The 20,553-nt window shown below is 39.7% G+C and overlaps 1 protein-coding gene across 1 annotated transcript in view; it reads right to left on the bottom strand.

Moving 5' to 3' along the window:
• Window positions 1-20,553, bottom strand: part of IQCM (IQ motif containing M) — a 478,048-nt gene that overhangs the window by 375,484 nt on the left and 82,011 nt on the right. Inside the window, exons 4-5 of the mRNA XM_070769022.1 lie at window positions 15,747-15,829; window positions 11,864-12,131 (exon numbers count right to left, since the gene is read on the bottom strand). Coding sequence (XP_070625123.1) covers window positions 11,864-12,131; window positions 15,747-15,829 — 351 coding nt within the window. The remainder of the gene's footprint in view (window positions 1-11,863; window positions 12,132-15,746; window positions 15,830-20,553) is intronic.

The raw sequence follows: 20,553 nt of genomic DNA, 5'->3' as shown, positions 1-20,553 counted from the left end.
CAAAATCAAGCAAATAATAACTAAAATAACGGAATATACACATATACATATACATCCATGAGCAAAGTCAAAACAGTCCAACAAAAATAAAGTACAGTAGATTGACCTGGTGAACAAAGGAAATCAAAAATTATATTTACTAGTTAAGAACAAAACTAACTAAAGCACAAACTGGAAAACAAAACTAAAGCAAGGTGCCAAGTAGGGAATAAAGCAATGAAGATAAAACTAACAAATATGTTGAGAGGAAAGGAAAGAAAGAATGGATTTGCAAAGTTAAATAGAGGTAGATGAAGAAGACTTATGTACATTAAAGATTAACTGCAAGGGGGAAAGAACAGTAGGAAAGGCAAACAAAGGAATAAATGTAGAAAAACATAATAGGTTTAAAAAAATTAAAACTATAAAAAAGAGAAAAGAAAAAAATGGAAGAAGAAAGAAAAAAGAAAAAAAGGAAAACTCCACAGAACTATAAAAGCCCAACACAGAGGCAGAGGTTTATAACAATAATAAGAAATGTGACTGAGGAAAAAAAAAAAAAAAAAGCTCAAAACCTTAATTGGATTTCTTAGTGCCAATAAAATTGACAACTACAACAGAGGGGGAAAAAGGAAATCACAAAAAGGAAAAAAGAATCCAAAAGGATCTACAGAACAAGTCAAAAGATAAGAATAATAAATGTTTTTCTTAAGTCACTGCTGTGAGAGTCCTTCCCTCCCTGGGAGTCACAGTCCACCTTACCTCCCTAGGATGCCCTCCAACACTGTGCTGATCTCTGGACCTGTTGTAGGGGCAGCTCAGATTCTAATCTGGTCCTACTCCTGTGTGTTCTTGCCCCCACAGCTATCAGATCTAGTGTGTTTTCTTTTGTGGGAGCTCTTAGTGGCCTTCCATAGACACAGAGTCTGCCTAGTTGATCATGTGGATTTAATCTGCAATTTAATTGTACAGCTAGTGGGAAGGTTTTGGGTCTTCTTCCTTAGCAACACTGCCCCTGGTTTTCAATTGTAGTTTAATTTCTACCTCTACCTGTGGGTTGTCCACTGGGGTTTGCTCCTGAGGCTGCCCTGGAGGTCTTGGGTTTGCCCCTGTGAGGGCCAGGTGAGGAGGTGGTGCAGCTGCTTGGGTTTCAGGGGTTCTGGCAGCACCAGGTACTCAGGGAGCCTGGCAGCTAGGGCAGCAGGAAATACAGTCCTCTAGAAGGGTATGGCAACCAGTATTGGCCAATACACTCCAGTATAGTTGCCTGGAAAACCCCCCTCCTTGACAGAGAAGCTTGTCAGGCCACAGTCTACAGGGTTGCAAAGAGTCAGACACAACTGCGTGCATAGATGCAAGACATTTTTTTGTCTGTGGCAGCTCTGCCCCAGTGAGTGTTGAGTGTGAAGGTGGCACAGCTGCTTGGCTTGCGGGGACCCTGGTGGTGCCAAGTGTGCAGGGACACGGACTGCCTCTGCTGCAGGAGTTATGGCCCTATCGGTGTCTTTTTTCGAGCCTCTTGCACCTGGTGATCAGAAGATCCCTTTGGCTGGTCTTTCTCTGTAGAATAGGCAATTCAGGCACTTAGAGGACTCCCTTGCCTGGGGTCTTTCTCTGTTGCTTGGCACATTAGGCACATAGAGGGGCCCCCCTGGCTGAGGTCTTACTCTGTAGATCAGCACATCAGTCACTGAAAGGAGCACCCTGGGTGGGTCTTACTCTGTAGATCAATGCATCAGTCACTGAAAGGAGCATCCTGGGTGCAGTCCTGCTCTGTAGTTCAGTGCATCAGGCATTTGATGGACCAGCCCCTCTATTGCTCAGCTGCCCATGCTGGCATGATGTGGAGATCAGAGCCCTCCTTCAGTTCCCCTACCTGTCAAGGGCAGGTCCAGTCCTATTAACACTCCCATTTTTTTCCCCTAGTTCCTTCGTCCTACGAAGGCAATGGCACCCCACTCCAGTACTCTTGCCTGGAAAATCCCATGGATGGAGGAGCCTGGTAGGCTGCAGTCCATGAGGTCGAGAAGAGTCAGACACAACTGAGCGACTTCCCTTTCACTTTTCACTTTCATGCATTGGAGAAGGAAATGGCAACCCACTCCAGTGTTCTTGCCTGGAGAATCCCAGGAACAGGGAAGCCTGGTGGGCTGCCATCTATGGGATCGCACAGAGTCGGACACGACTGAAGTGACTTAGCAGCAGCATATATTCTTTTCTACTGATCAGGTACTCCTGTCTGCTCTGCATGCACTTCTGTGTCTGAAGGTGTATTCCTGATGTATCCATGGAGAGAGATGTACTCCACATCTACCTACTCTTCCGCCATCTTTACTTTTTGAAAGCTGAGATTTTAATCTAGGTCATTGAACTCCTATGTCCCATGGAGTCACTAAACTATGCTGCTTTGTCAAAAGGGAAGAAATCACAAATTTATACAAACTGAAAAATCCAAGTAACATTTGTTTTCAGCAAAGCTTGGATAAGAGGCTCAAACAGTGTCATCAGGATTTGATGTCTCTGCATCATTCAGCTCATTCTTCCATACTGACTTTATTCTAGAATTCCTTGCTGTTTTCTCAAGTACCTCAAGCTCTTATCATCCATGCTGATTTAAATCCAATCACTCTACCTCTCCCTGCGGCCAGGAGAATCAGTTCTTCTCACTGGCTGTGCCCGAATCACATGCCAGCTCTGGAGTTAGAGGGCAGAGGGACACTTCCCCACCCTGCACAAACTTGTAATGCAAGGGGCATTTCTCCAAAGCCAAATCAGAGTTCTGCTACCAGAGGTCAATTTAAAGGATGTCAAGAGGCCCAAAAAGACGAATGTCTACCGAAGGAGGATTTCACTACAAATAGGAAACCATTTCTAGGATGCCATGAACTGCTCTCACTGTACTTCCTCAGAGAAGCTGGCATTATTTACTTGTACACAAAACTTTATGTACAATGACCTAGGGAGGACCCCAGGTATGCTAAGTCACTTCAGTCGTGTCCAACTCTTTGCAACCCATGGACTATAGCCCACCAGGCTCCTCTGTCCATGAGATTCTCCAGGCAAGAATACTAGAGTGGTTTGCCATTTCCTTCTCCAGGGGATCTCCCTGACCCAGGGATTGTCTCTTAAGTCTCCTGCATTGGCAAGCGGTTCTTTACCACCAGTGCCACCTGGGAAGCTTAGCCCACTGGAAAATAGGTCACTAGCCTCTGAACTCTTCTCTGCCTATGTTCCTTGTCAAATGCAAAACATGGAACAAATGTACTTAATCAGAAAATTTCTGAAAGTCACTACTGTAGCCTAAGATTTCTGGTCTCCCTAAGTTGTCCTCTGGACTCGTAAGAAAATTAGTAGGAGGTAGATGTCTAGAAAAATACATTTCTACTGTCTCTAAATCCTTTATAATGTTTTAATAATTCTCTTAGTAATATGCTATTAACTTATTAAAAGTTATGAACTGTGGCTATTTCAATGTGGTAAGCCATGTTACTCCAGAGGCATGGAGTAAGTCTTTTGTCTTACTTTAGGAATCTATCCTGCACCTTTCCATTTCAGAGCTCACCAGGCCAATCCAAAGAGAAAAAGCATAAGTTAGAATGGACTGTGATCAAGACATTGGTTGCACAATTATATAATTATACTCATTTGCTAATATTAAGAATTCTGTTGAACTTCTTTCTTCAATAGCATAGACAAGCAAAAGAAAATTCCTGACAAGAAATGGAAGAAGCATAGATATCTGAGGCAGGAAGAAACTAAGAGAAGCAAAGAAATACTTACAAAATGCTCTGTATAATGCTCTCTAAAGATATTATCCAAATTTATTCCCTCATTTAGAAATTACTGAGTCTGTTTTTATACAGGGAGGAAGACTAGTATATTTCAAGTTTCAAAGCTTCCAAAATCAAATTATTTTGTAATACCAAATTCAATTTAATTTTCCACTTCATTAAAAAAGTCTCTAGTTTCCACGTTTCTTATAAATTGTTATGGAACCTGGTCTTCAGTTCCTCCAAATAATTTTGTGGGAACACGTAAAAAAATCCAGTTTTAATGTATTTGTTAACATTCTATGTATACTTAAAATCATCAAAATACAAAATAAAAGATACCATAAACATTGTTGATCAAAATACTGTTTGGTAATTTGTCACCACTACGGGCAAACAAATATGACACTAAGTCACTTTCCCTTATGGTTTTCTCCAGTACTTTCTAGCCTTAGGAGAATTTTATTTTAAAGCACTATCAAAATTTACTATGCCTTCATTTTATATTTAAAGGAATAGATTTGCGATCTGACCAAAGAACACACACATGCACACACACACATCTATTCCTTTCCAAGTTGGCTAAGGAACAACGCAATGTTCCCTAAATATACTTGTTTGACATGAATATCATGAAATCTTACTGAGATTAACTGAAATCTGTTTTCAAATTTAAATGACTCAAATTAGACCTCAGTATTTTTTGCTCCCAAGGGAATGCGTAAGCAGATGAATATAATGTAATATATGGTAACTATATTTACATTAAAAAAAACTGACTTTTACATGTGACTTTTAACTATCAAGACCCATAAGCTGCTGGCAGTATGACAACAGAAACTGGTTAAGCAGTACTATAGAGTATCTATGTGCTCATAAAGAAAATCATTTCATATTTTTTATTTTGCTCTATTAAGAAAAATACAAGCATGCAGTACAAGCAAGCACAGGGAACATATTTACTAAAGATATGTGATATTATAATTGCTGCAGTGTATTTTTAAAGTTGATATCCTTGGATCAAATTCAAGGGATGTGTGGCCTGTCCTCACATAAGATGTTCAGCTTATCGAAGGTAACGCAACCGAATTCTTCAGTGCAGCATGAGTGAAAGGCACACAGACGCCACACACAGGACTCACTTTTCTTTCTAATCTCACAAACTTTAATCAAGTTCTAGAATTAATGTGACTGATATCTTCCATCATGCATCCATTCACATCGAAGTGAATATTGGGAATGTGTTTTAAAAAATAGATCCAAGTTACAGACTTAATATACATTTTTGAGATAAGAACCTGGAGAAATAGATTGCAATTTTAATTCAAATATAAACTCTGAGATCAGCACTTCACAGCTGTATGGTGGGACACATGCAGACTTTCCTAGTAAAATGTCTCTGATTTCACCATAGCCTGCAATAAAAAGTCAAGAGGACCAGTGTCCTCCTTCACTTCTTTCTCACACTCTCCATCCCTCAAAAACTTGACCTCATGATGACAACCAGTCCATCCTAAAAGAAATCAACCCTGAATATTCATTCGAGGACTGATGCTAAAGCTGAAACTCCAACACTTTGGCCACCTGATACGAAGAGCTGACTCATTGGAAAAGATGCTGATGTTGGGAAAGATTGAGGGCAGGAGGAGAAGGGGGCAGCAGAGGATGAGATGGTTGGATGGCATCACTGACTCAACTCCAGCAGATAGTGAAGGACAGGGAAGCCTGGCATGCTGCCGTTCATGGAATCGCAAAGAACTGGACACGACTGAACAACTGGACAGTAACTAAAAAGGACAATCCCCCAAAGAGACCATCATAAGGAAGGCGTACTCACCTTCTCTAAGAGATCCTGAGGACTATTCTTCCTTTGCTCCTCCTGTCTAAGCCTTCCTCCTCCCTGACTGAACCATGAGTAACATATTTCACACTCTCTGACCTCCCTCCTAGCTGTTCATTCCCACTTCTTTGCTGGGTACTCCTCTTCCTGATCTCCAAATACTGGAAACTGCCAGGACTTAGTCCTTGGATTTTTTTTTTCTTTACCTACATTTACTTCTTAGATGATGTCTCTAAGTCTATGATTACAAATAAAATCTACACCTCTATTGTCCAATGCAGGAGCCACTCATCATCTGTATCTACTGAGTAACTAAAATGTGGTTAATCCAATTTCTATAACACACACTGGATTTGGGAGAATTGGGGTTAAAAAAAAAGCAAAATATCTCCTTAATAATTTTTATGTTAACTATTAAATGATCATATTTTGATATATTAGGTTAAATAAATCTATTATTGAAATTAGTTTTACCTGCTTCTTTTTTACTTTTTAATGTGGCCCCAAGGAAATTTTCAATTACAACTTTTGTAGCTCTTATTATATTTCTATTGGACATAGATCTCCACGTTAATGACTCCAATCTTTCTTGGAAAGTGAAAATGAAGTCTCTGAGTTGTGTCCGACTCTTTGTGACCCTGTGGACTGTAGCCCACCAGGCTCCTCTGTCCATGGGATTCTCCAGACAAGAATACTGGAGTGGGTTGCCATTTCCTTCTCCAGGGTATCTTCCTGACCCAGGGATGGAACCCAGGTCTCCCACATTGCAGGCACATGCTTTAACCTCTGAGCCACCAGGGAATCTTTCTTATGCACCCACAATTACATAACAGACTCTTTATTAGACAGTAGTCTAGAGCACAGTAGGCTAGTCTATTGGACATTTTCATTTATATATGTGTACACTAAGAACCTCAACATAACGTGCCTAAATCTCAACTCTGGGTTTCTGCCTGTTCCAAAACTACATCTCTCTCTCCCCCCATCTCAGAAAATGGCGATTCTTATCTTTCAGTTCATCAAGCCTAAAGCCTAAGAATCACCCGTCCTTCATTTTTCTTTCCCTCACACTCCACCCCTAATCTTTTGACAAGTACTAACAACTTGCCAACAAAATATTTTTAAGAGATCATTTTAAGGATGTAAGTTCAGGGATCAGGAATGAAAAGTGGGGGTGAGGGGGAGGAAAAAAAGGAGAACTAATGTAAGAATCCTTTTCTGAGTTGACAACCACAAGAAGAATCTGGGTGCTTAATTATTTGGGACCTTCTGAGAAGGTTTACAGAATGTAACTGAGACAGGGCAGACTCTTCTGCCCTGGCAAAGAAAGGAGGAAGTGTTTATCCACCGGCCCTCACCCTCCCTTCCCAGCTCCTCCTGTGTGACAGGTGAGCCCATTCTTGTAGGTGTCTCAAGCCAGGAAGGCGCTGGGGAAGCCTGGGGCAAGAACCTCACCACAGCAGGGGTGGACACAGGAAGTGAGCCCAGAGGAGCTCAGACTATGTGAACAGGGTTTGCCAGAAATACTCCAGAGAGCAAACAGTGTGCATCTCGTCCCGACTCCCGTGATCAGTGGTATCACATCAGTGGCTTGAAACTGGCCACGTGAGAGTACTTACCCGTGGAAATGGGCAAAAGCTGCACATGGAGCTTCCTCCCTCCTCCCCAACACCAGTTGCTGAACATTTCCTAGCACGTCACTGACAAGGTTCTGACAGCTGCGGCTGACCTCTCTTCAGCTCCTCATCGGAACTATGACGAAAATAGTTCCTCATAGTTCCACTATAGACAATAGGTGTGGCTATTCTTTCTGCACTTTTTGAAAGCACTTCTGCGTTTCCCTCACTTGGGCCATTGCATATAGACCCAGAACTCCAAGCAGGAATTACTCCTTGTCTGAGAAATTCTTTCCCATTTCTCATACCTTAGTTCAAATGACATTTCCTCTAGGATGCCTTTGTTGATCCCCAGACCTGGTCCAATTCACGTGTTGTATACTCTCAATCCAAATACAGGTGACAATTTAATTAATATCTGTTTTTCTAGACTACAAGTTCTGTGAGGGAACAAGTTATGATCATTTTTTTCTCACTCATCAACGTCTGTATATTTACTCCATGTCTGAGGAAAAGCTTTTTGATCAACAGATACTAAAAGCACTTTGATCACTCTCCCATGAATGAAACTGAAATTGTTTTAAGAATGTTGAAAAAGAGACCTTATGCTTGAAAATGGGGGGAGTCGTGTTGAGAGACAAACACCAGAGAGACATTTTTTATGGATGTGCAGCACTTCCAGCTATAATCCATTGAGCCAAATCTCAATCAGATAGCTCCTCCTAACTACAAGGGAAGTGAGGAGTGTATCAAAGCCAACTACTCAGGAAAAAAAGGATATAATAAGCATCTAGCCAGTCTCCACATAGTCTGTCCTTTTGTACATCAAATATCCATTCATTTTTATACCTTGACAGGACACAAAGGAGACAACCCAGAGTTCCACCAAAGCACTGCATCCAGCTCAGAGCCCAGGATCTCTGGCTGTTTGTAACCTTCTCCATCAGGCCCAGATGTGGCTCCTTCTGGTCTAGGAACAATGTGTACCAAATTCATAAATTATTTCCACCTTTCCCCGGAAGCACATAAAATGCAGCAGTGGAGCAATCATTAGGCCAAAGAAAGTTATAGAATCCTGCTGGGGAGGCGCTGAGAAGTCCCCTGAGCAGACAAGGATCCTGTTCTGAGAGGCACCCCCTTGTTCATCTCCTTAGTGCCCCCTGGATCCACTCTGGGAAGTTTTTCTCTGCTCCTGGGCCACGCATTGCTGTTATTCTCCTTGGAGACTGTATAGCTTTTGTGATACACTTCCAGATAAAGCCAGGCTGGTTTACTCTTGAATATTCAATTAAACCAAGGTTCATGGTTTCTTCAGCAATGAAATTCTCTAAAATATTTGGTAGTATTTTAACCTATTTTCATCCAATTCTGCACACCAATAACCGCATTCAAAGCTCTTTTTTTAGACATAGTTTTAAAATCTCCCTTGTATCTTCACTTCTCTATCTCCTGCTTTAGTCTCTCAACCTAATAGTTAGTGCCTTTGGATTACCTGCAACAATGGCCTGGGTTGGTAAAAACATATCATTATCTGATTTTTGCTACAATGATAAATCTTAGTATGTACTTTCTCAAAACCAGGGACCCAAATACTTGGTGCCTCTCTATGCGCTCTCATTTCTGCTTGCAAACCAGCCAATCGTTTTCTTAGTTCATCTCTCTTTTATAATAAAAACTTCCCAAAGGCAACCAAAACCACCAACACATTTTAGTAATGCTATTTCCTCCCAACTTCTTCACCTAGAGCTACAAAGCTCGGGATGTACACAGTTTAGATTTCAACTTGTTGCTGGCGGCAATTTCACCATTACATAAGAATGCATCTCCAACTCTTTAATTCAATCTGTTTCCATGGTGCCGCTTAGTATCACTAAGCCCATGAATCCCACAACCTTTCTCTATGTCTGATGTTCCACCTTATTGTTGACCAAATCTAGATAACTCTACTTCTCAAATATGTCTAAAATCTCTCCCCTCACTTCTATCCCCAATGCCACTAATGTAATACAAGTCATCCTTGCTTATGAGAATTACTATCTCCTCATTGGTCTCCGTGTCTTCAAAATTCATCCCACCTCACCTCTACTGCCACGATATGTTCTCAAATGCAAATGTGATCACTGCAACTGTTGGGTAAAACATCTGGATTACTTTTAGGTTAAATTTCAACGTTCTGCTGGTCTCATCTCTAAGTGCCCACGCCTCATATCAGTTATTTATAATTATTTTAGTTCCCTCAAGTACATTATCATCACTTTCTCAGATACTCAGTATGATCCCCACGCCTCATATCAGTTATTTATAATTATTTTAGTTCCCTCAAGTACCTTACCATCACTTTCTCAGATACTCAGTATGATGCAGATGCTTGACTCTCATCGTGCCTTTCTTCCTTCTTGAGTTAACACTTGTTCATCCTTCAAAATTTATCAGACTTTAAATCTCCTGGGAATCCATCCCTATTACTAAATCTGAATCAGGTATATTTCCAATTGACTTCAAACAGTAGCACTGGTTTTTATGACAGTCAGTCATACTACACTTATAATCACCTATTTATCCTCCTTCATCCAACTGCACACAAATTACATATATGAAATTAGAAATTCTTGAGGGCAAGTAACATCTTTTATCTCTATATCTCTCCCAGAGTAAATAAATGTTGGTTGAACAGTGCATGAACCCCACAATGGTTCATGTATGGCAGCGATCCCCAACATAAACCTTCAGTCTTAACCTGGTTCTTTCTAAGTAGCTCCATTTCCAGCCTCCAACTGTTTATCTCCCAATGCATGTCTATTGAACAGGTCTACAACTGAATTCGAGAAGGCAATGGCACCCTACTCCAGTACTCTTGCCTGTAAAATCCCATGAGTGGAGGAGCCTGGTAGGCTACAGTCCATGGAGTTGCTAAAAGTCAGACACAACTGAGTGACTTCACTTTCACTTTTCACTTCCATACATTGGAGAAGGAAATGGCAACCAGTGTTCTCGCCTGGAGAATCCCAGGGATGGGGGAGCCTAGTGGGCTGCCGTCTATGGGGTCACACAGAGTTGGACACGACTGAAATGACTTAGCAGCACAAATGAATTGGTTATCTTTCCCATTCCTGTCTCCACCTGCCCTAAATCTGTTTTTCCCTCTGAATTCCCTTAATGATACCTGTTGAGTTTCCCATCTAGAAACCTAAGTATCTTTCTTGGGGAATTCTTTGGTTAAACAAATTGGTGATAGGCAGGTTAAAAACATTAAACAGATTTCTTTCCTGTAGTATTTCTTAGAGCTTTCAATATTTTAATCTTCAATATGAATCTCCAAGAAGTAAATGCATTTTTCAAACTTATCTAAACAAAGAACCCTTGTGTCAAGGTGAATCACTCAGGACTAGTGTTCTGAACACTACACTGAGAAACACTGCAATAAATCCCTGGACACTTCATGCTTCACTCCTGCCCTACTTTAGGCCCTGCCATCTCTTACGTGGACCATCTCTTTCCTGGGCAGCCTCCTCTCATCTCTCTCTGCCACCATTCACTCTACAGGCTCTACTGCCAGTTTTATTTTTCTTGACAGAAAGAAGTAGTCATACTTCACTCCTTCCCCATCTCCCAGCTTTAATATCATCATTGGCTCTCAAATACACATGAGTCAACTCCTGGGTCTGCTATTATAATCACATCAAAACCTAGTCTCACCCATCTCCGCAACTTCATTTCTTACCAAATCTCTCCTTCCCCAAGACATAGCACTTTCTTTTGTCCTTTGGCTCTTCCACTGATGCAAATGGCCTCTCCTGTTCCCACTTACCTTTAATGAACTTCTCCTTAAAACCCATTTCTAATGAGATCTCGTCTGAGAAATTTTCCCTCTGGCATCTGGTTGGTTACTCCTCACTGTCTCCATAATCACTTGCACCAACTGTATGCCAGCAGTTGTCAGAATAAGAAATTACCCAAGTATTTGTCCCCACCACTACTCTCTGAGCCTTTTAAGCTTTGTGTTTCCAACTCCTAACACACTGCCTGACACAGAAAGGCACTCACTGAGTGAAAAAAATTCAAATGAATGAATAACATAGTAAGCAATAACAAAACAGGGAAATGTAGATGAAGTTATGAAAGTTTATAACTAGAAATGTATTTTGAGAGGTCATTTATTCTGGCCAGGAAAACACATTAGTCTCAGAAAACAGTATTACTCTGCTTAAATAGACCTCCAGGTTCCACTTTACTGAAATCCTGATAAAGAAGAAACCTTTACCACAATAGGTCCTAAAGGAAACTCTATACCTCCCCCAAATCCTTTTACGGTTTTGGGGTAACAGCCTCATGAATAGCTCACCTACGCTAGCTACCCCGCTCAACAACAGACCCCAGAGCCATGAGCCTCTGCCTGCTCTAGGAACTGTGTCTACTGGAAGAAGTGGTCAACCCATTCTGTTCCTCTGCATTCCTCTTTCCATGAGGATGCCTTCTTTTCACCTTCTGGTGGCTCTCAGAGGTTAGCAGCTCTTCCAAACATGCCTCCCTACCTTTCACTGCTAGCATTTAAAATGTGGGGTTTTGTTTAAAGGTAGAAATTTCATTACAAGCACACCATAAGCAAATAATTCTGCCTGATGGCTTGCTGAACTTCTTTGCTCCACCAAAAAACTTACCTTTCACAATTAGATCTATAGGCTCCTTGTGTTTCTTTTTTATATTAAAAATGTGTGGCTCACTGAAAGCAGTCCGTTGTGGAGGCTCCTCAGAAGGTCCACTTTTGGAACGGTCCTTGGGAAAACAAATCCTTTTGTATGCTGCCTGAAGTTCTTGGACCGCATCAAGTGTTTCCTTTTTTTTGATCTCCAAAGGTATGAATTTGGTAGATTTTGGTTTCTGATGTTTATTTCTGAAGACATTTATGGAAGTACCTGGAACTTTATTCTATAAACAAAAATAAATTTAATTAAATTTAACTGTATAAAACTAGGTAATAAATTTGGTAATAAATTAATAAAATTATATCCACTAAATATATTTTACAAAGTACTTTACTGTATAAGACATTTACTTAAAGCACATGACAATACTCAGATAAAGTAGATGTTATCTTTCATAGTTCTCTAAAAGCCCTTAATGAACATAAGTGTTACATTCCATTTAAAATATATATATAAATTTTTAAATAGTGATGCTTTCCTCAAATGTGACATTTTCTAATACAGCTTTAAAGTCAATTTTAAAATAGAAGTTTTCAAATAGACAAATAAGAATTCATTTTCAACCATCTTTGGAGAATCTCCAAATGTCAGAAAAAAAAATGGTAACATCCTCAAAATTCTCTGTTGAATCAGAAATAACTGCTTACACATGGACATAGGTTCTTAAAGAAAGCATATTACTAATTTGATATGTATTTTAGATCCTTGCAATCACTTAATTGCTTACTAATTTTGACTACCTGAGCAATAGAAAATAATATAGTCCCAGGTCTCTGAGAGGCAGTTATCCAAACAATTATAATTGTTCTAGTCTAGTAATTCTCTAGCCCATAGATAGAGCTACGGCTCTTCTCCTCCCTACAAGAAAAGGTTCAGACAAAGTAAACAGATGCCAACTCAAAATGCCAATGAGGAAGTTTCAGTACATGGTATTACATTTTATCAAGCAACCAAGGGTAGGATATTGTCCTGTTAGATAAAATTCTAAAAGTAGGTGAAGGTTCTAAGGCACAGCTGTCTAACTCTGAAGAGTGTAAACTTTTCATCTCACATGCCTACCACTGAAATCCATACAATTTATGCTGCTAAGTCACTTCAGTCGTGTCCGACTCTGTGCAACCCCAGAGATGGCACCCCACCAGGCTCCCCCGTCCCTGGGATTCTCCAGGCAAGAACACTAGAGTGGGTTGCCATGTCCTTCTCCAACGCATGAAAGTGAAAAGTGAAAGGGAAGTCGCTCAGTCGTGCCCGACTCCCAGCGACCCCATGGACTGCAGCCCACCAGGCCCCTCCGTCCATGGGATTTTCAGGCACGAGTACTGGAGTAGGGTGCCATTGCCTTCTCCATACAGTTTATAAGTACTTCTAATGATTAGAGGCGAAAATTAGTAATCAATGTTAACAATGTTGATTACAAGATTAAAATCACCTATGGTCGGTCTCAGCCTTCAGGACCATTAAAAACAAGCATGAGTAAAAATTATAACCCTTCATGTACTGGCTATTTTAAATGATGCTGCAATGAACACTGGGGGTGCATGTGTCTTTTGGAATTATGGTTTTCTCAAAGTTTGTGCTCTGTAGTGGAGTTGCTGAGTCATATGGTGGCAACTTAAATGTCCATCGACAGATGAATGGATAAAGATGTGATACATATATACAATGTAATATTACTTAGTTGTAAAATGCACAATATTGGGTCATTTATAGAAACATGGATGAAACTAGAATCTGTCATACAGAGAAAAGTAAGTCAGAAAGAGAAAAACAAATATATTAATGTGCAAATGTGTAATCTAGGGAAATGGTACAGATGAACGTATTTTCAGGACAGGAATAACCCAGAAGTACAGCACGGACAGGTGGACACAGAGTAGACAAGGAGGAATTAGTTGGGAGATTAGGACTGATGTGTACTGCCATGTGTAAAACAGATGGCTAGTCGGAACGTGCTCGATAGCACAGGGGGCTCAGCTTGGTGCTCTGTGGTGACCAAAGGTGGGGATGGGATGGGAGAAGCTCAAGAAGGAGGGGATACATGTATACATATAGCTGATTCTCTTTATCATACAGAAGAAACACAATTTTTAAAAAATATATAATCCTCTTCCCCCTCAACAGGAAACATGGAAAAAGTTAAAATCTTTATTTAAAAGTATAGGTTTTTTTTTTCTTTCACATATAATATCATATATGAAACAAGTCGCCAGTCCAGGTTCGATGCATGATACTGGACACTTGGGGCTGGTGCACTGGGACGACCCAGAGGGATGGTATGGGGAGGGAGGAGAGTTCAGGATGGGGAACACATGTATACCTGTGGTGGATTCATTTTGATATATGGCAAAACCAATACAATATTGTAAAGTTAAAAAATAAAATAAAATAAAATTTTAAAAAAGTGAGGGGAAGATAAAGTCAATTGCAAGCACCAGGACAAAACAAAAAGTTATATTAAAAAAAAATGTGTTATAGTACACTACTTGACTCTTCAGTGAACAAAATTTACAAAGAAACAATGATGTCAGAAACTTATTGCTTTACAACTTTTCATATTAGCATGATTTTGTTACCTAGCCTTTAACAAACATTTTGTTGTACATGGAAGTTAATTTTTGGAGTTCCCACTTACATAGACAGCCCCCAACAACATGTAGGTTCAGCAACATGCATTTCTTCAAAAGTAAGTTTGTAATGGTTCAGAACCACTGAGGACTGCTTGAGCTCACTTCAGGTGAAGTTTGTGTTTCCAACTCCTGTGGTTTATTCCTCAATTCATACTGTGTATTTGAAATAAGCAATGATATCACTGTGATTATTAATAAAAGTTAAGCAAAAGTTTAAAAAAAAAAAAGAAATCAGCCTGCCAATGCAGGAGACACAGGTTTGATTCCTGGTCTGGAAAGACTCCACATGCTGCAGAGCAACTAAACCCACGCTCCACAACTACTGAAGCCCGTGAGCCCTAGAGCCCACGATCCACAGCAAGAGAAGCCGCTGCAACGAGAAGCCCACACTCCGCAACAAAGAGGAGCCCCTGCTCGCCACAACTAGAGAAAGCCCGCGAGCAGCAAGGAAGACCCAGTGCAGCCAAATGTAACAAAAATATTAAAAACTAACTAAATAAAATGTGTCCAACATAAAAAAAAAATTCAAAAGAGAGAACAGTGTGGCACACAGTAATCCATCCTAGATCTCCTTCTCTCACCTATCTCCCCAAAGGGCCATCCTCACAGCAGCCACTGCTCCCCAAAGTTCCCATCTCCTCTCTGGGTGCTCTCCTCCAAAATTTTATCCTGTACCCTTTTCTCCTATCTCTTTGCCACCCCTTTCCCTTTCATTCCTCCCCACCAGTCTATGCCAGTAAGCAATTACTTATCGAGCCAGGCACAAGACTCATTGCTAGGGATGCAACAGTCAAACAAGACAGCTACTGCCCTCAAGGAACAATCAGACTGGTACACAGTCCTGCTGGCGGCGCAGGAGGGACACATCTCAGTGTGTTTTCTAATTTAGCTTCATCCAACAGTGTTTAAAGAGGGATCTTTACTTGAGATATTTAATCCAAAAACTTCCATTGTAATTCAACAACAGCAAACATTAAAAATTAAATGTACAAACTGAACATATATGTAATTAAGTAACCTGTAGAGCTGAAAAATCTTTTATTTTTAAATGCAATATGAAATCAATTTTTATAGCTAGCAAGGATTTCATTTTCTCTTCTGTTCAAAATCTATTAGGGTTCATGCAATCATTTGTAACAATTGTTGTAGTATACAAAAATTGTTATTAGTTTCCTGGAAAATACGATGTTAGCTAAATTCAAAACACTAACCTCATTTATTTTCTTGTAATGTTGAGCAATGAGAGTTTTTGCTTCTTGAAAAAAATCTTGCTTGGGAATCTCTAATATAGAACCTGAAATAAAAACAGAGAAATGGTTTACTTTTTTTAATGTAATTAATGTACTTTCTTAACCAAAAATGGCAAAACTATGAAACTGAAATTTGGAAAGTTATGAATCTTGCAGGATATTATAAAACGTGAATTATATAAGTGGATGTTATAATATAATGCAAAAAAAGTTAACGTAATGTTCCTTCAATGTAATATTTTACTTAAATTAGCTTACAATGGTCAGAATGTTAGATTATCCTAAGTCCAGGGATACCAAAGAAAACACACAGAACTGAAATCTCCTTTATCTCTGAAAGCTTTGAAATATAGAAGACACAAATGATTTGAATACGAAAATTATTAGTAAGTCTATCCAAGTTTCTATATCTGATGACTAATTAATATGACTGTACATTTCTTCGAGAGTATTTACCTTATAACTTGATAACATTATAACTGAAAAATAAAACTCAAAAGTTTAAGTTAATTTAGTAGAAACAGCTGCTGCTACTGCTAAGTCACTTCAGTCGTGTCCGACTCTGTGCGACCCCATAGACGGCAGCCCACCAGGCTCCCCCGTCCCTGGGATTCTCCAGGCAAGAACACTGGAGTGGGTTGCCATTGCCTTCTCCAATGCATGAAAGTGAAAAGTGAAAGTGAAGTCACTCAGTCGTGTCTGACTCTCAGCGACCCCATGGACCACAGCCTTCCAGGCTACTCTGTCCATGGGATTTTCCAGGCAGGAGTACTGGAGTGGGGTGCCATTGCCTTCTCCGAGTAGAAACAGCACTGAAATAAAAAATATATGTACCTTCAAGTCGGTAGCATTATAATGATAACTATTTTCCTAAGATTCTTATTCATTTTACCCAGAGCTATGTATAGAATTCTATAGCATGTACATAAAATATATCATCTTAACTTAGTCTTGTCTAAGATTTCCTCCTTATATATTTCCTTTACTGTTAGCTGATTTTGATGTTTATAAGTGTTTCTTGGCTTTCTTCTCTTATCCTGGACACAGAAAAATTTCAATATATTACTTATCAAATCAGCTTTTCAGTCTGGCCAGTATGCTCCCCATTTCTTTAACTATACCTCTTTAAGTAACCTTAGGATCAAGATTTTCTCTCTCTTCTTTTCACCTACTCAAATTTTAAGCATTTAGAAACTCCATCTTCATGCAGATTAAAACCATAATAAGATACTATCTTAGTCTATGTGGGCTGATACAACAAAGTATCAGAGACTAGGTAGCTTGTAAACAACAGGAATTTATTTCTCTCCATTATATGGAGGCTGGAAGTCCAAGATCAGGATTGGCAGCATGGTCAGGGAAGGGCCCTCTTCCTGGTCAAAGACATCTACTTGTATCGTTACATGGTGGAAGGGAGTAGGAAGGTCCCCAGGGCCTCTTTTATATAAGCACTCATCATGACCTAATCACCTCCCACCAAAACCTCAACCCCTAATAACAGCATCACATTGTGCATTAGGATTTCAACATATGAATTTTAGGGGGACACAAACATTGAGACCATAGCAGACACCACCACATGCTCACCAGTATGGCTAAAATTAAACAGACTGGTAACAGCCAATGTTGATGAGGCAGTGGACCTGCTGGAGCCTCATGTGTCATCAGCGGAAGTACAAAATAGGATAAACAGTTTGGAAAAGCTATGGCAATTTCTTATATACACCTAATATACACCTTCCCTGTGACTGAGCGATCCCACTCCTAGGTATTTTCCAAAGAGAATGAAACACATATTTACAAAAGACTTGTACAAGAATGCTCACAGCAGCTATATTCTTAATAGACTCAAATTGGAAACAGCCAGATGGGGATCAACAAGAGAACAGCAGACAAACTGGTATATCATACAATGAAATACTACTGAGCAACAAAAAAGGATCAAACTACTGACATACATCACAACATGAGTGAATCTCAAAATCATTATGTTATATAAGCAAAAACATTATGTCAAAAAAGCAAATACTATATGGTTCTATTTAAATAAAGTTCTAGTGGAAATATAGCTAATATATAGCAGAAAAACCCAGAACAGTGGTCTTCAAGACTCACTGAGAAGGGACATGAAGGAAATTTCCAGGGAGATGACAATGTTCTATATCTTGATACACAGTAGATTACACAGGTACATTATCATAACTCAGTGAATATATATTAAGATCTCTGCTTTTCATTGTTGTACATTTTACATTAAAAGAAAACTATTTAAAAATATTGAATTCTGACTAAGGCTATGTATGTTGCTTGATGGATAAATATGTGATGAATCAAATAACGTAAAATATGAACGGTGAGCACTGGGTTGTAGGCCTATGGGTATTGATTTAAAATGCTTTCAAGCTTGCTATATGTTTGAAAATTTCATAATGAAACACTGGAGTAAACTCTTTATTCCTTCACAAAATTTCCCCTTGTTTTTCACCATGCAGACTCATGGGCCACTGGCCACTGTTACTTTGGGGCAGTGATATCCTGAGGAGGGAGATTCAAGCAGTGAATGGGAGGAACAGCTAGACTCTTAACCCACTTAAACAGTGCTGGGTTAGGAGAGAAAGCATCTACTAAGATAGCCCATCATTGGGATGAGGCTGTCACCCTGCAGTTATTAAAGAAAGGGCATCTCCCTTTGCTCCCTATCTTCTCCCCTCCACCTTCTCTTACCCATGGGAAGTATGTAAAGTCATCCCCAAATTCAAATCTCCCTGTGCTCCCACATTTGCTACTGTATCTGCTCACATTCAGGGCTGCCTACATATTTCTAAGGACAACGATTGATGGATTTTTTTCTTCTTTGCAAAAGTAGTTGTCAAGACTTCATGCACACACTTGTGAAGAAGTGGATATACTCTTCGAATAAATTGGAACACAAAGTCACATGTAAATCACAAAATGGTTCATATAAATGTCACCATTCAAAGTCATAGGATGCACCATTCTCACATCAAAGAGATAGGAGTTACGGAATTAAAATTGTCTCTTACACCAAGTTTCAACTGAAATCTATTTTGAAGGGGCTTCTAACCAGACCACTTAGGTCCCAGTGCAAAGGCGGTGATCTGTTCCAAGGTGTGACTCCACAAACTGTCCTCCTTTTTTTTCCCCTCTCAAGATAACCTTTCCTCCTTTAATTTCCTTCCTCTAACTAATCAAAACTCCCCTACAACTACTTATAATTACAATATTGTCATGTGTCATACATGACAAACAATATTCATATATTAATATGTAAAATGATTAAGTCATTAGTTTTTGGTGAAAATGTATATTCATAAAAGCTATTGCATTTTCATTCCACAGAAGACCTTAGAGATGATCTCATCTTCATTTTCAGGGAAAGCTCTGAGACACAGGGAGGCCAAACGCCTTCTAAAGTCAGTTATGCTGGAAGCCCACAAGGTGCTGGTCTCCAGAATTGCTTGCTGCTTTTTGGTTTGGGGTTGTTGTTTTTTTTTGTTTTGTTTTGTTTTGTTTTGTTTTTAACACATCTGCTACTTTTCCTAAACAGTCCTTGTGAGTTCTGGAGACTCCTTTGAGGTATGGCTGGCTGGTCACCCTAGTGGAGTACTCACATTTCATTGACATTTTCTGCTAAAACTGAGTATATACATCCACCCAAAATTGATACATTGAAACTTAATGCCCAGTGTGATAGTATTAGGAGGTGGGGCTTTGGATAAGTGATTAGGCATGAGAGTGGAGCCTCATGACTGAGATTAGTGCCCTTATAAGAGAGACCTGGAGAACTAGATAGCCCCCTTCCACCATGTGAGTGTTATGGTGAGAAGACACTCATTAATGAGGCAGGGGGGCCAGGCCTTCACCAAACCTCAAATCTGCTGATGCCATGATCGTGGACTTCCCACCCTCCAGAACCATGAGAAATGAATTTTTATTATTTATAAACCACCCACATTATGATATTTTGCTGCGGCATCCTGAACAGAGTAAGACATTTTCATGTCAAGCCAGCAATCATTCTGCCCCTCTTGTAATGTGCTGAGAGAGCCATTCTGCTTTCCCTTTCATGACTAAAATTTAGCCTTTGACAACAGAGCTTAAATTCCCAAGGCAGCATTTTCTTCCTCGCTGGGTTCCTTGTTGACCAGTGTGTTCAGTATTCACCATCAGAACAAGGCCTGGGATCTTCCTAAAGGGGCAGAGAAGGATAGCCACCTCCAGATGAGAATGACTTCACACAGATCTAGAGATCGTCCTACCGAAGATACGGGCAGCTTGACTCCAAATGAGCAGTCCTGGGCCCTCGTTGTCATCTAAGGTCCTGAGGCAGCTATTATGATCTTCTCACAGTACTAACAAGTATCCTTTGAACCAAAGAGTTAAATATTGAAGGCATCACAAGACAAGTCATATCTCAAAGCCTTGGAAAAAGCAAAGATAGTGTGCTCTTTATTTTTATAATATCCAAGGATAAGTATATGTTCAACAAATGAATCTAAAATTGAAACAAATTAAACAACTTTGATGTTAAGAATTCATCCAGTTAATAATAATAAAAGTTAATAATCTTTGAGGCTTTTGTTTCTTTGTTCTCAATGGGATAAGTATGTAAGCATGCAGCTTTTATATGTTCAAGTGTGCATTATAACTTCAATTATTAAAAGGGAGCTGTCAAGGTCTCCTCCCTCTCTGTTAAGAAAAAAAAAAAGTCTGTCATTAAAGCTCTATTTGAAAATACATATCCACA

This window comes from Bos indicus, chromosome 17 (assembly GCF_029378745.1).
Source record: "Bos indicus isolate NIAB-ARS_2022 breed Sahiwal x Tharparkar chromosome 17, NIAB-ARS_B.indTharparkar_mat_pri_1.0, whole genome shotgun sequence".
In the NCBI taxonomy this organism is placed as follows: Eukaryota; Metazoa; Chordata; class Mammalia; order Artiodactyla; family Bovidae; genus Bos; species Bos indicus.
Note: the sequence above shows the minus strand (reverse complement) of the source record. Positions and strands in the feature narration are given on the sequence as shown.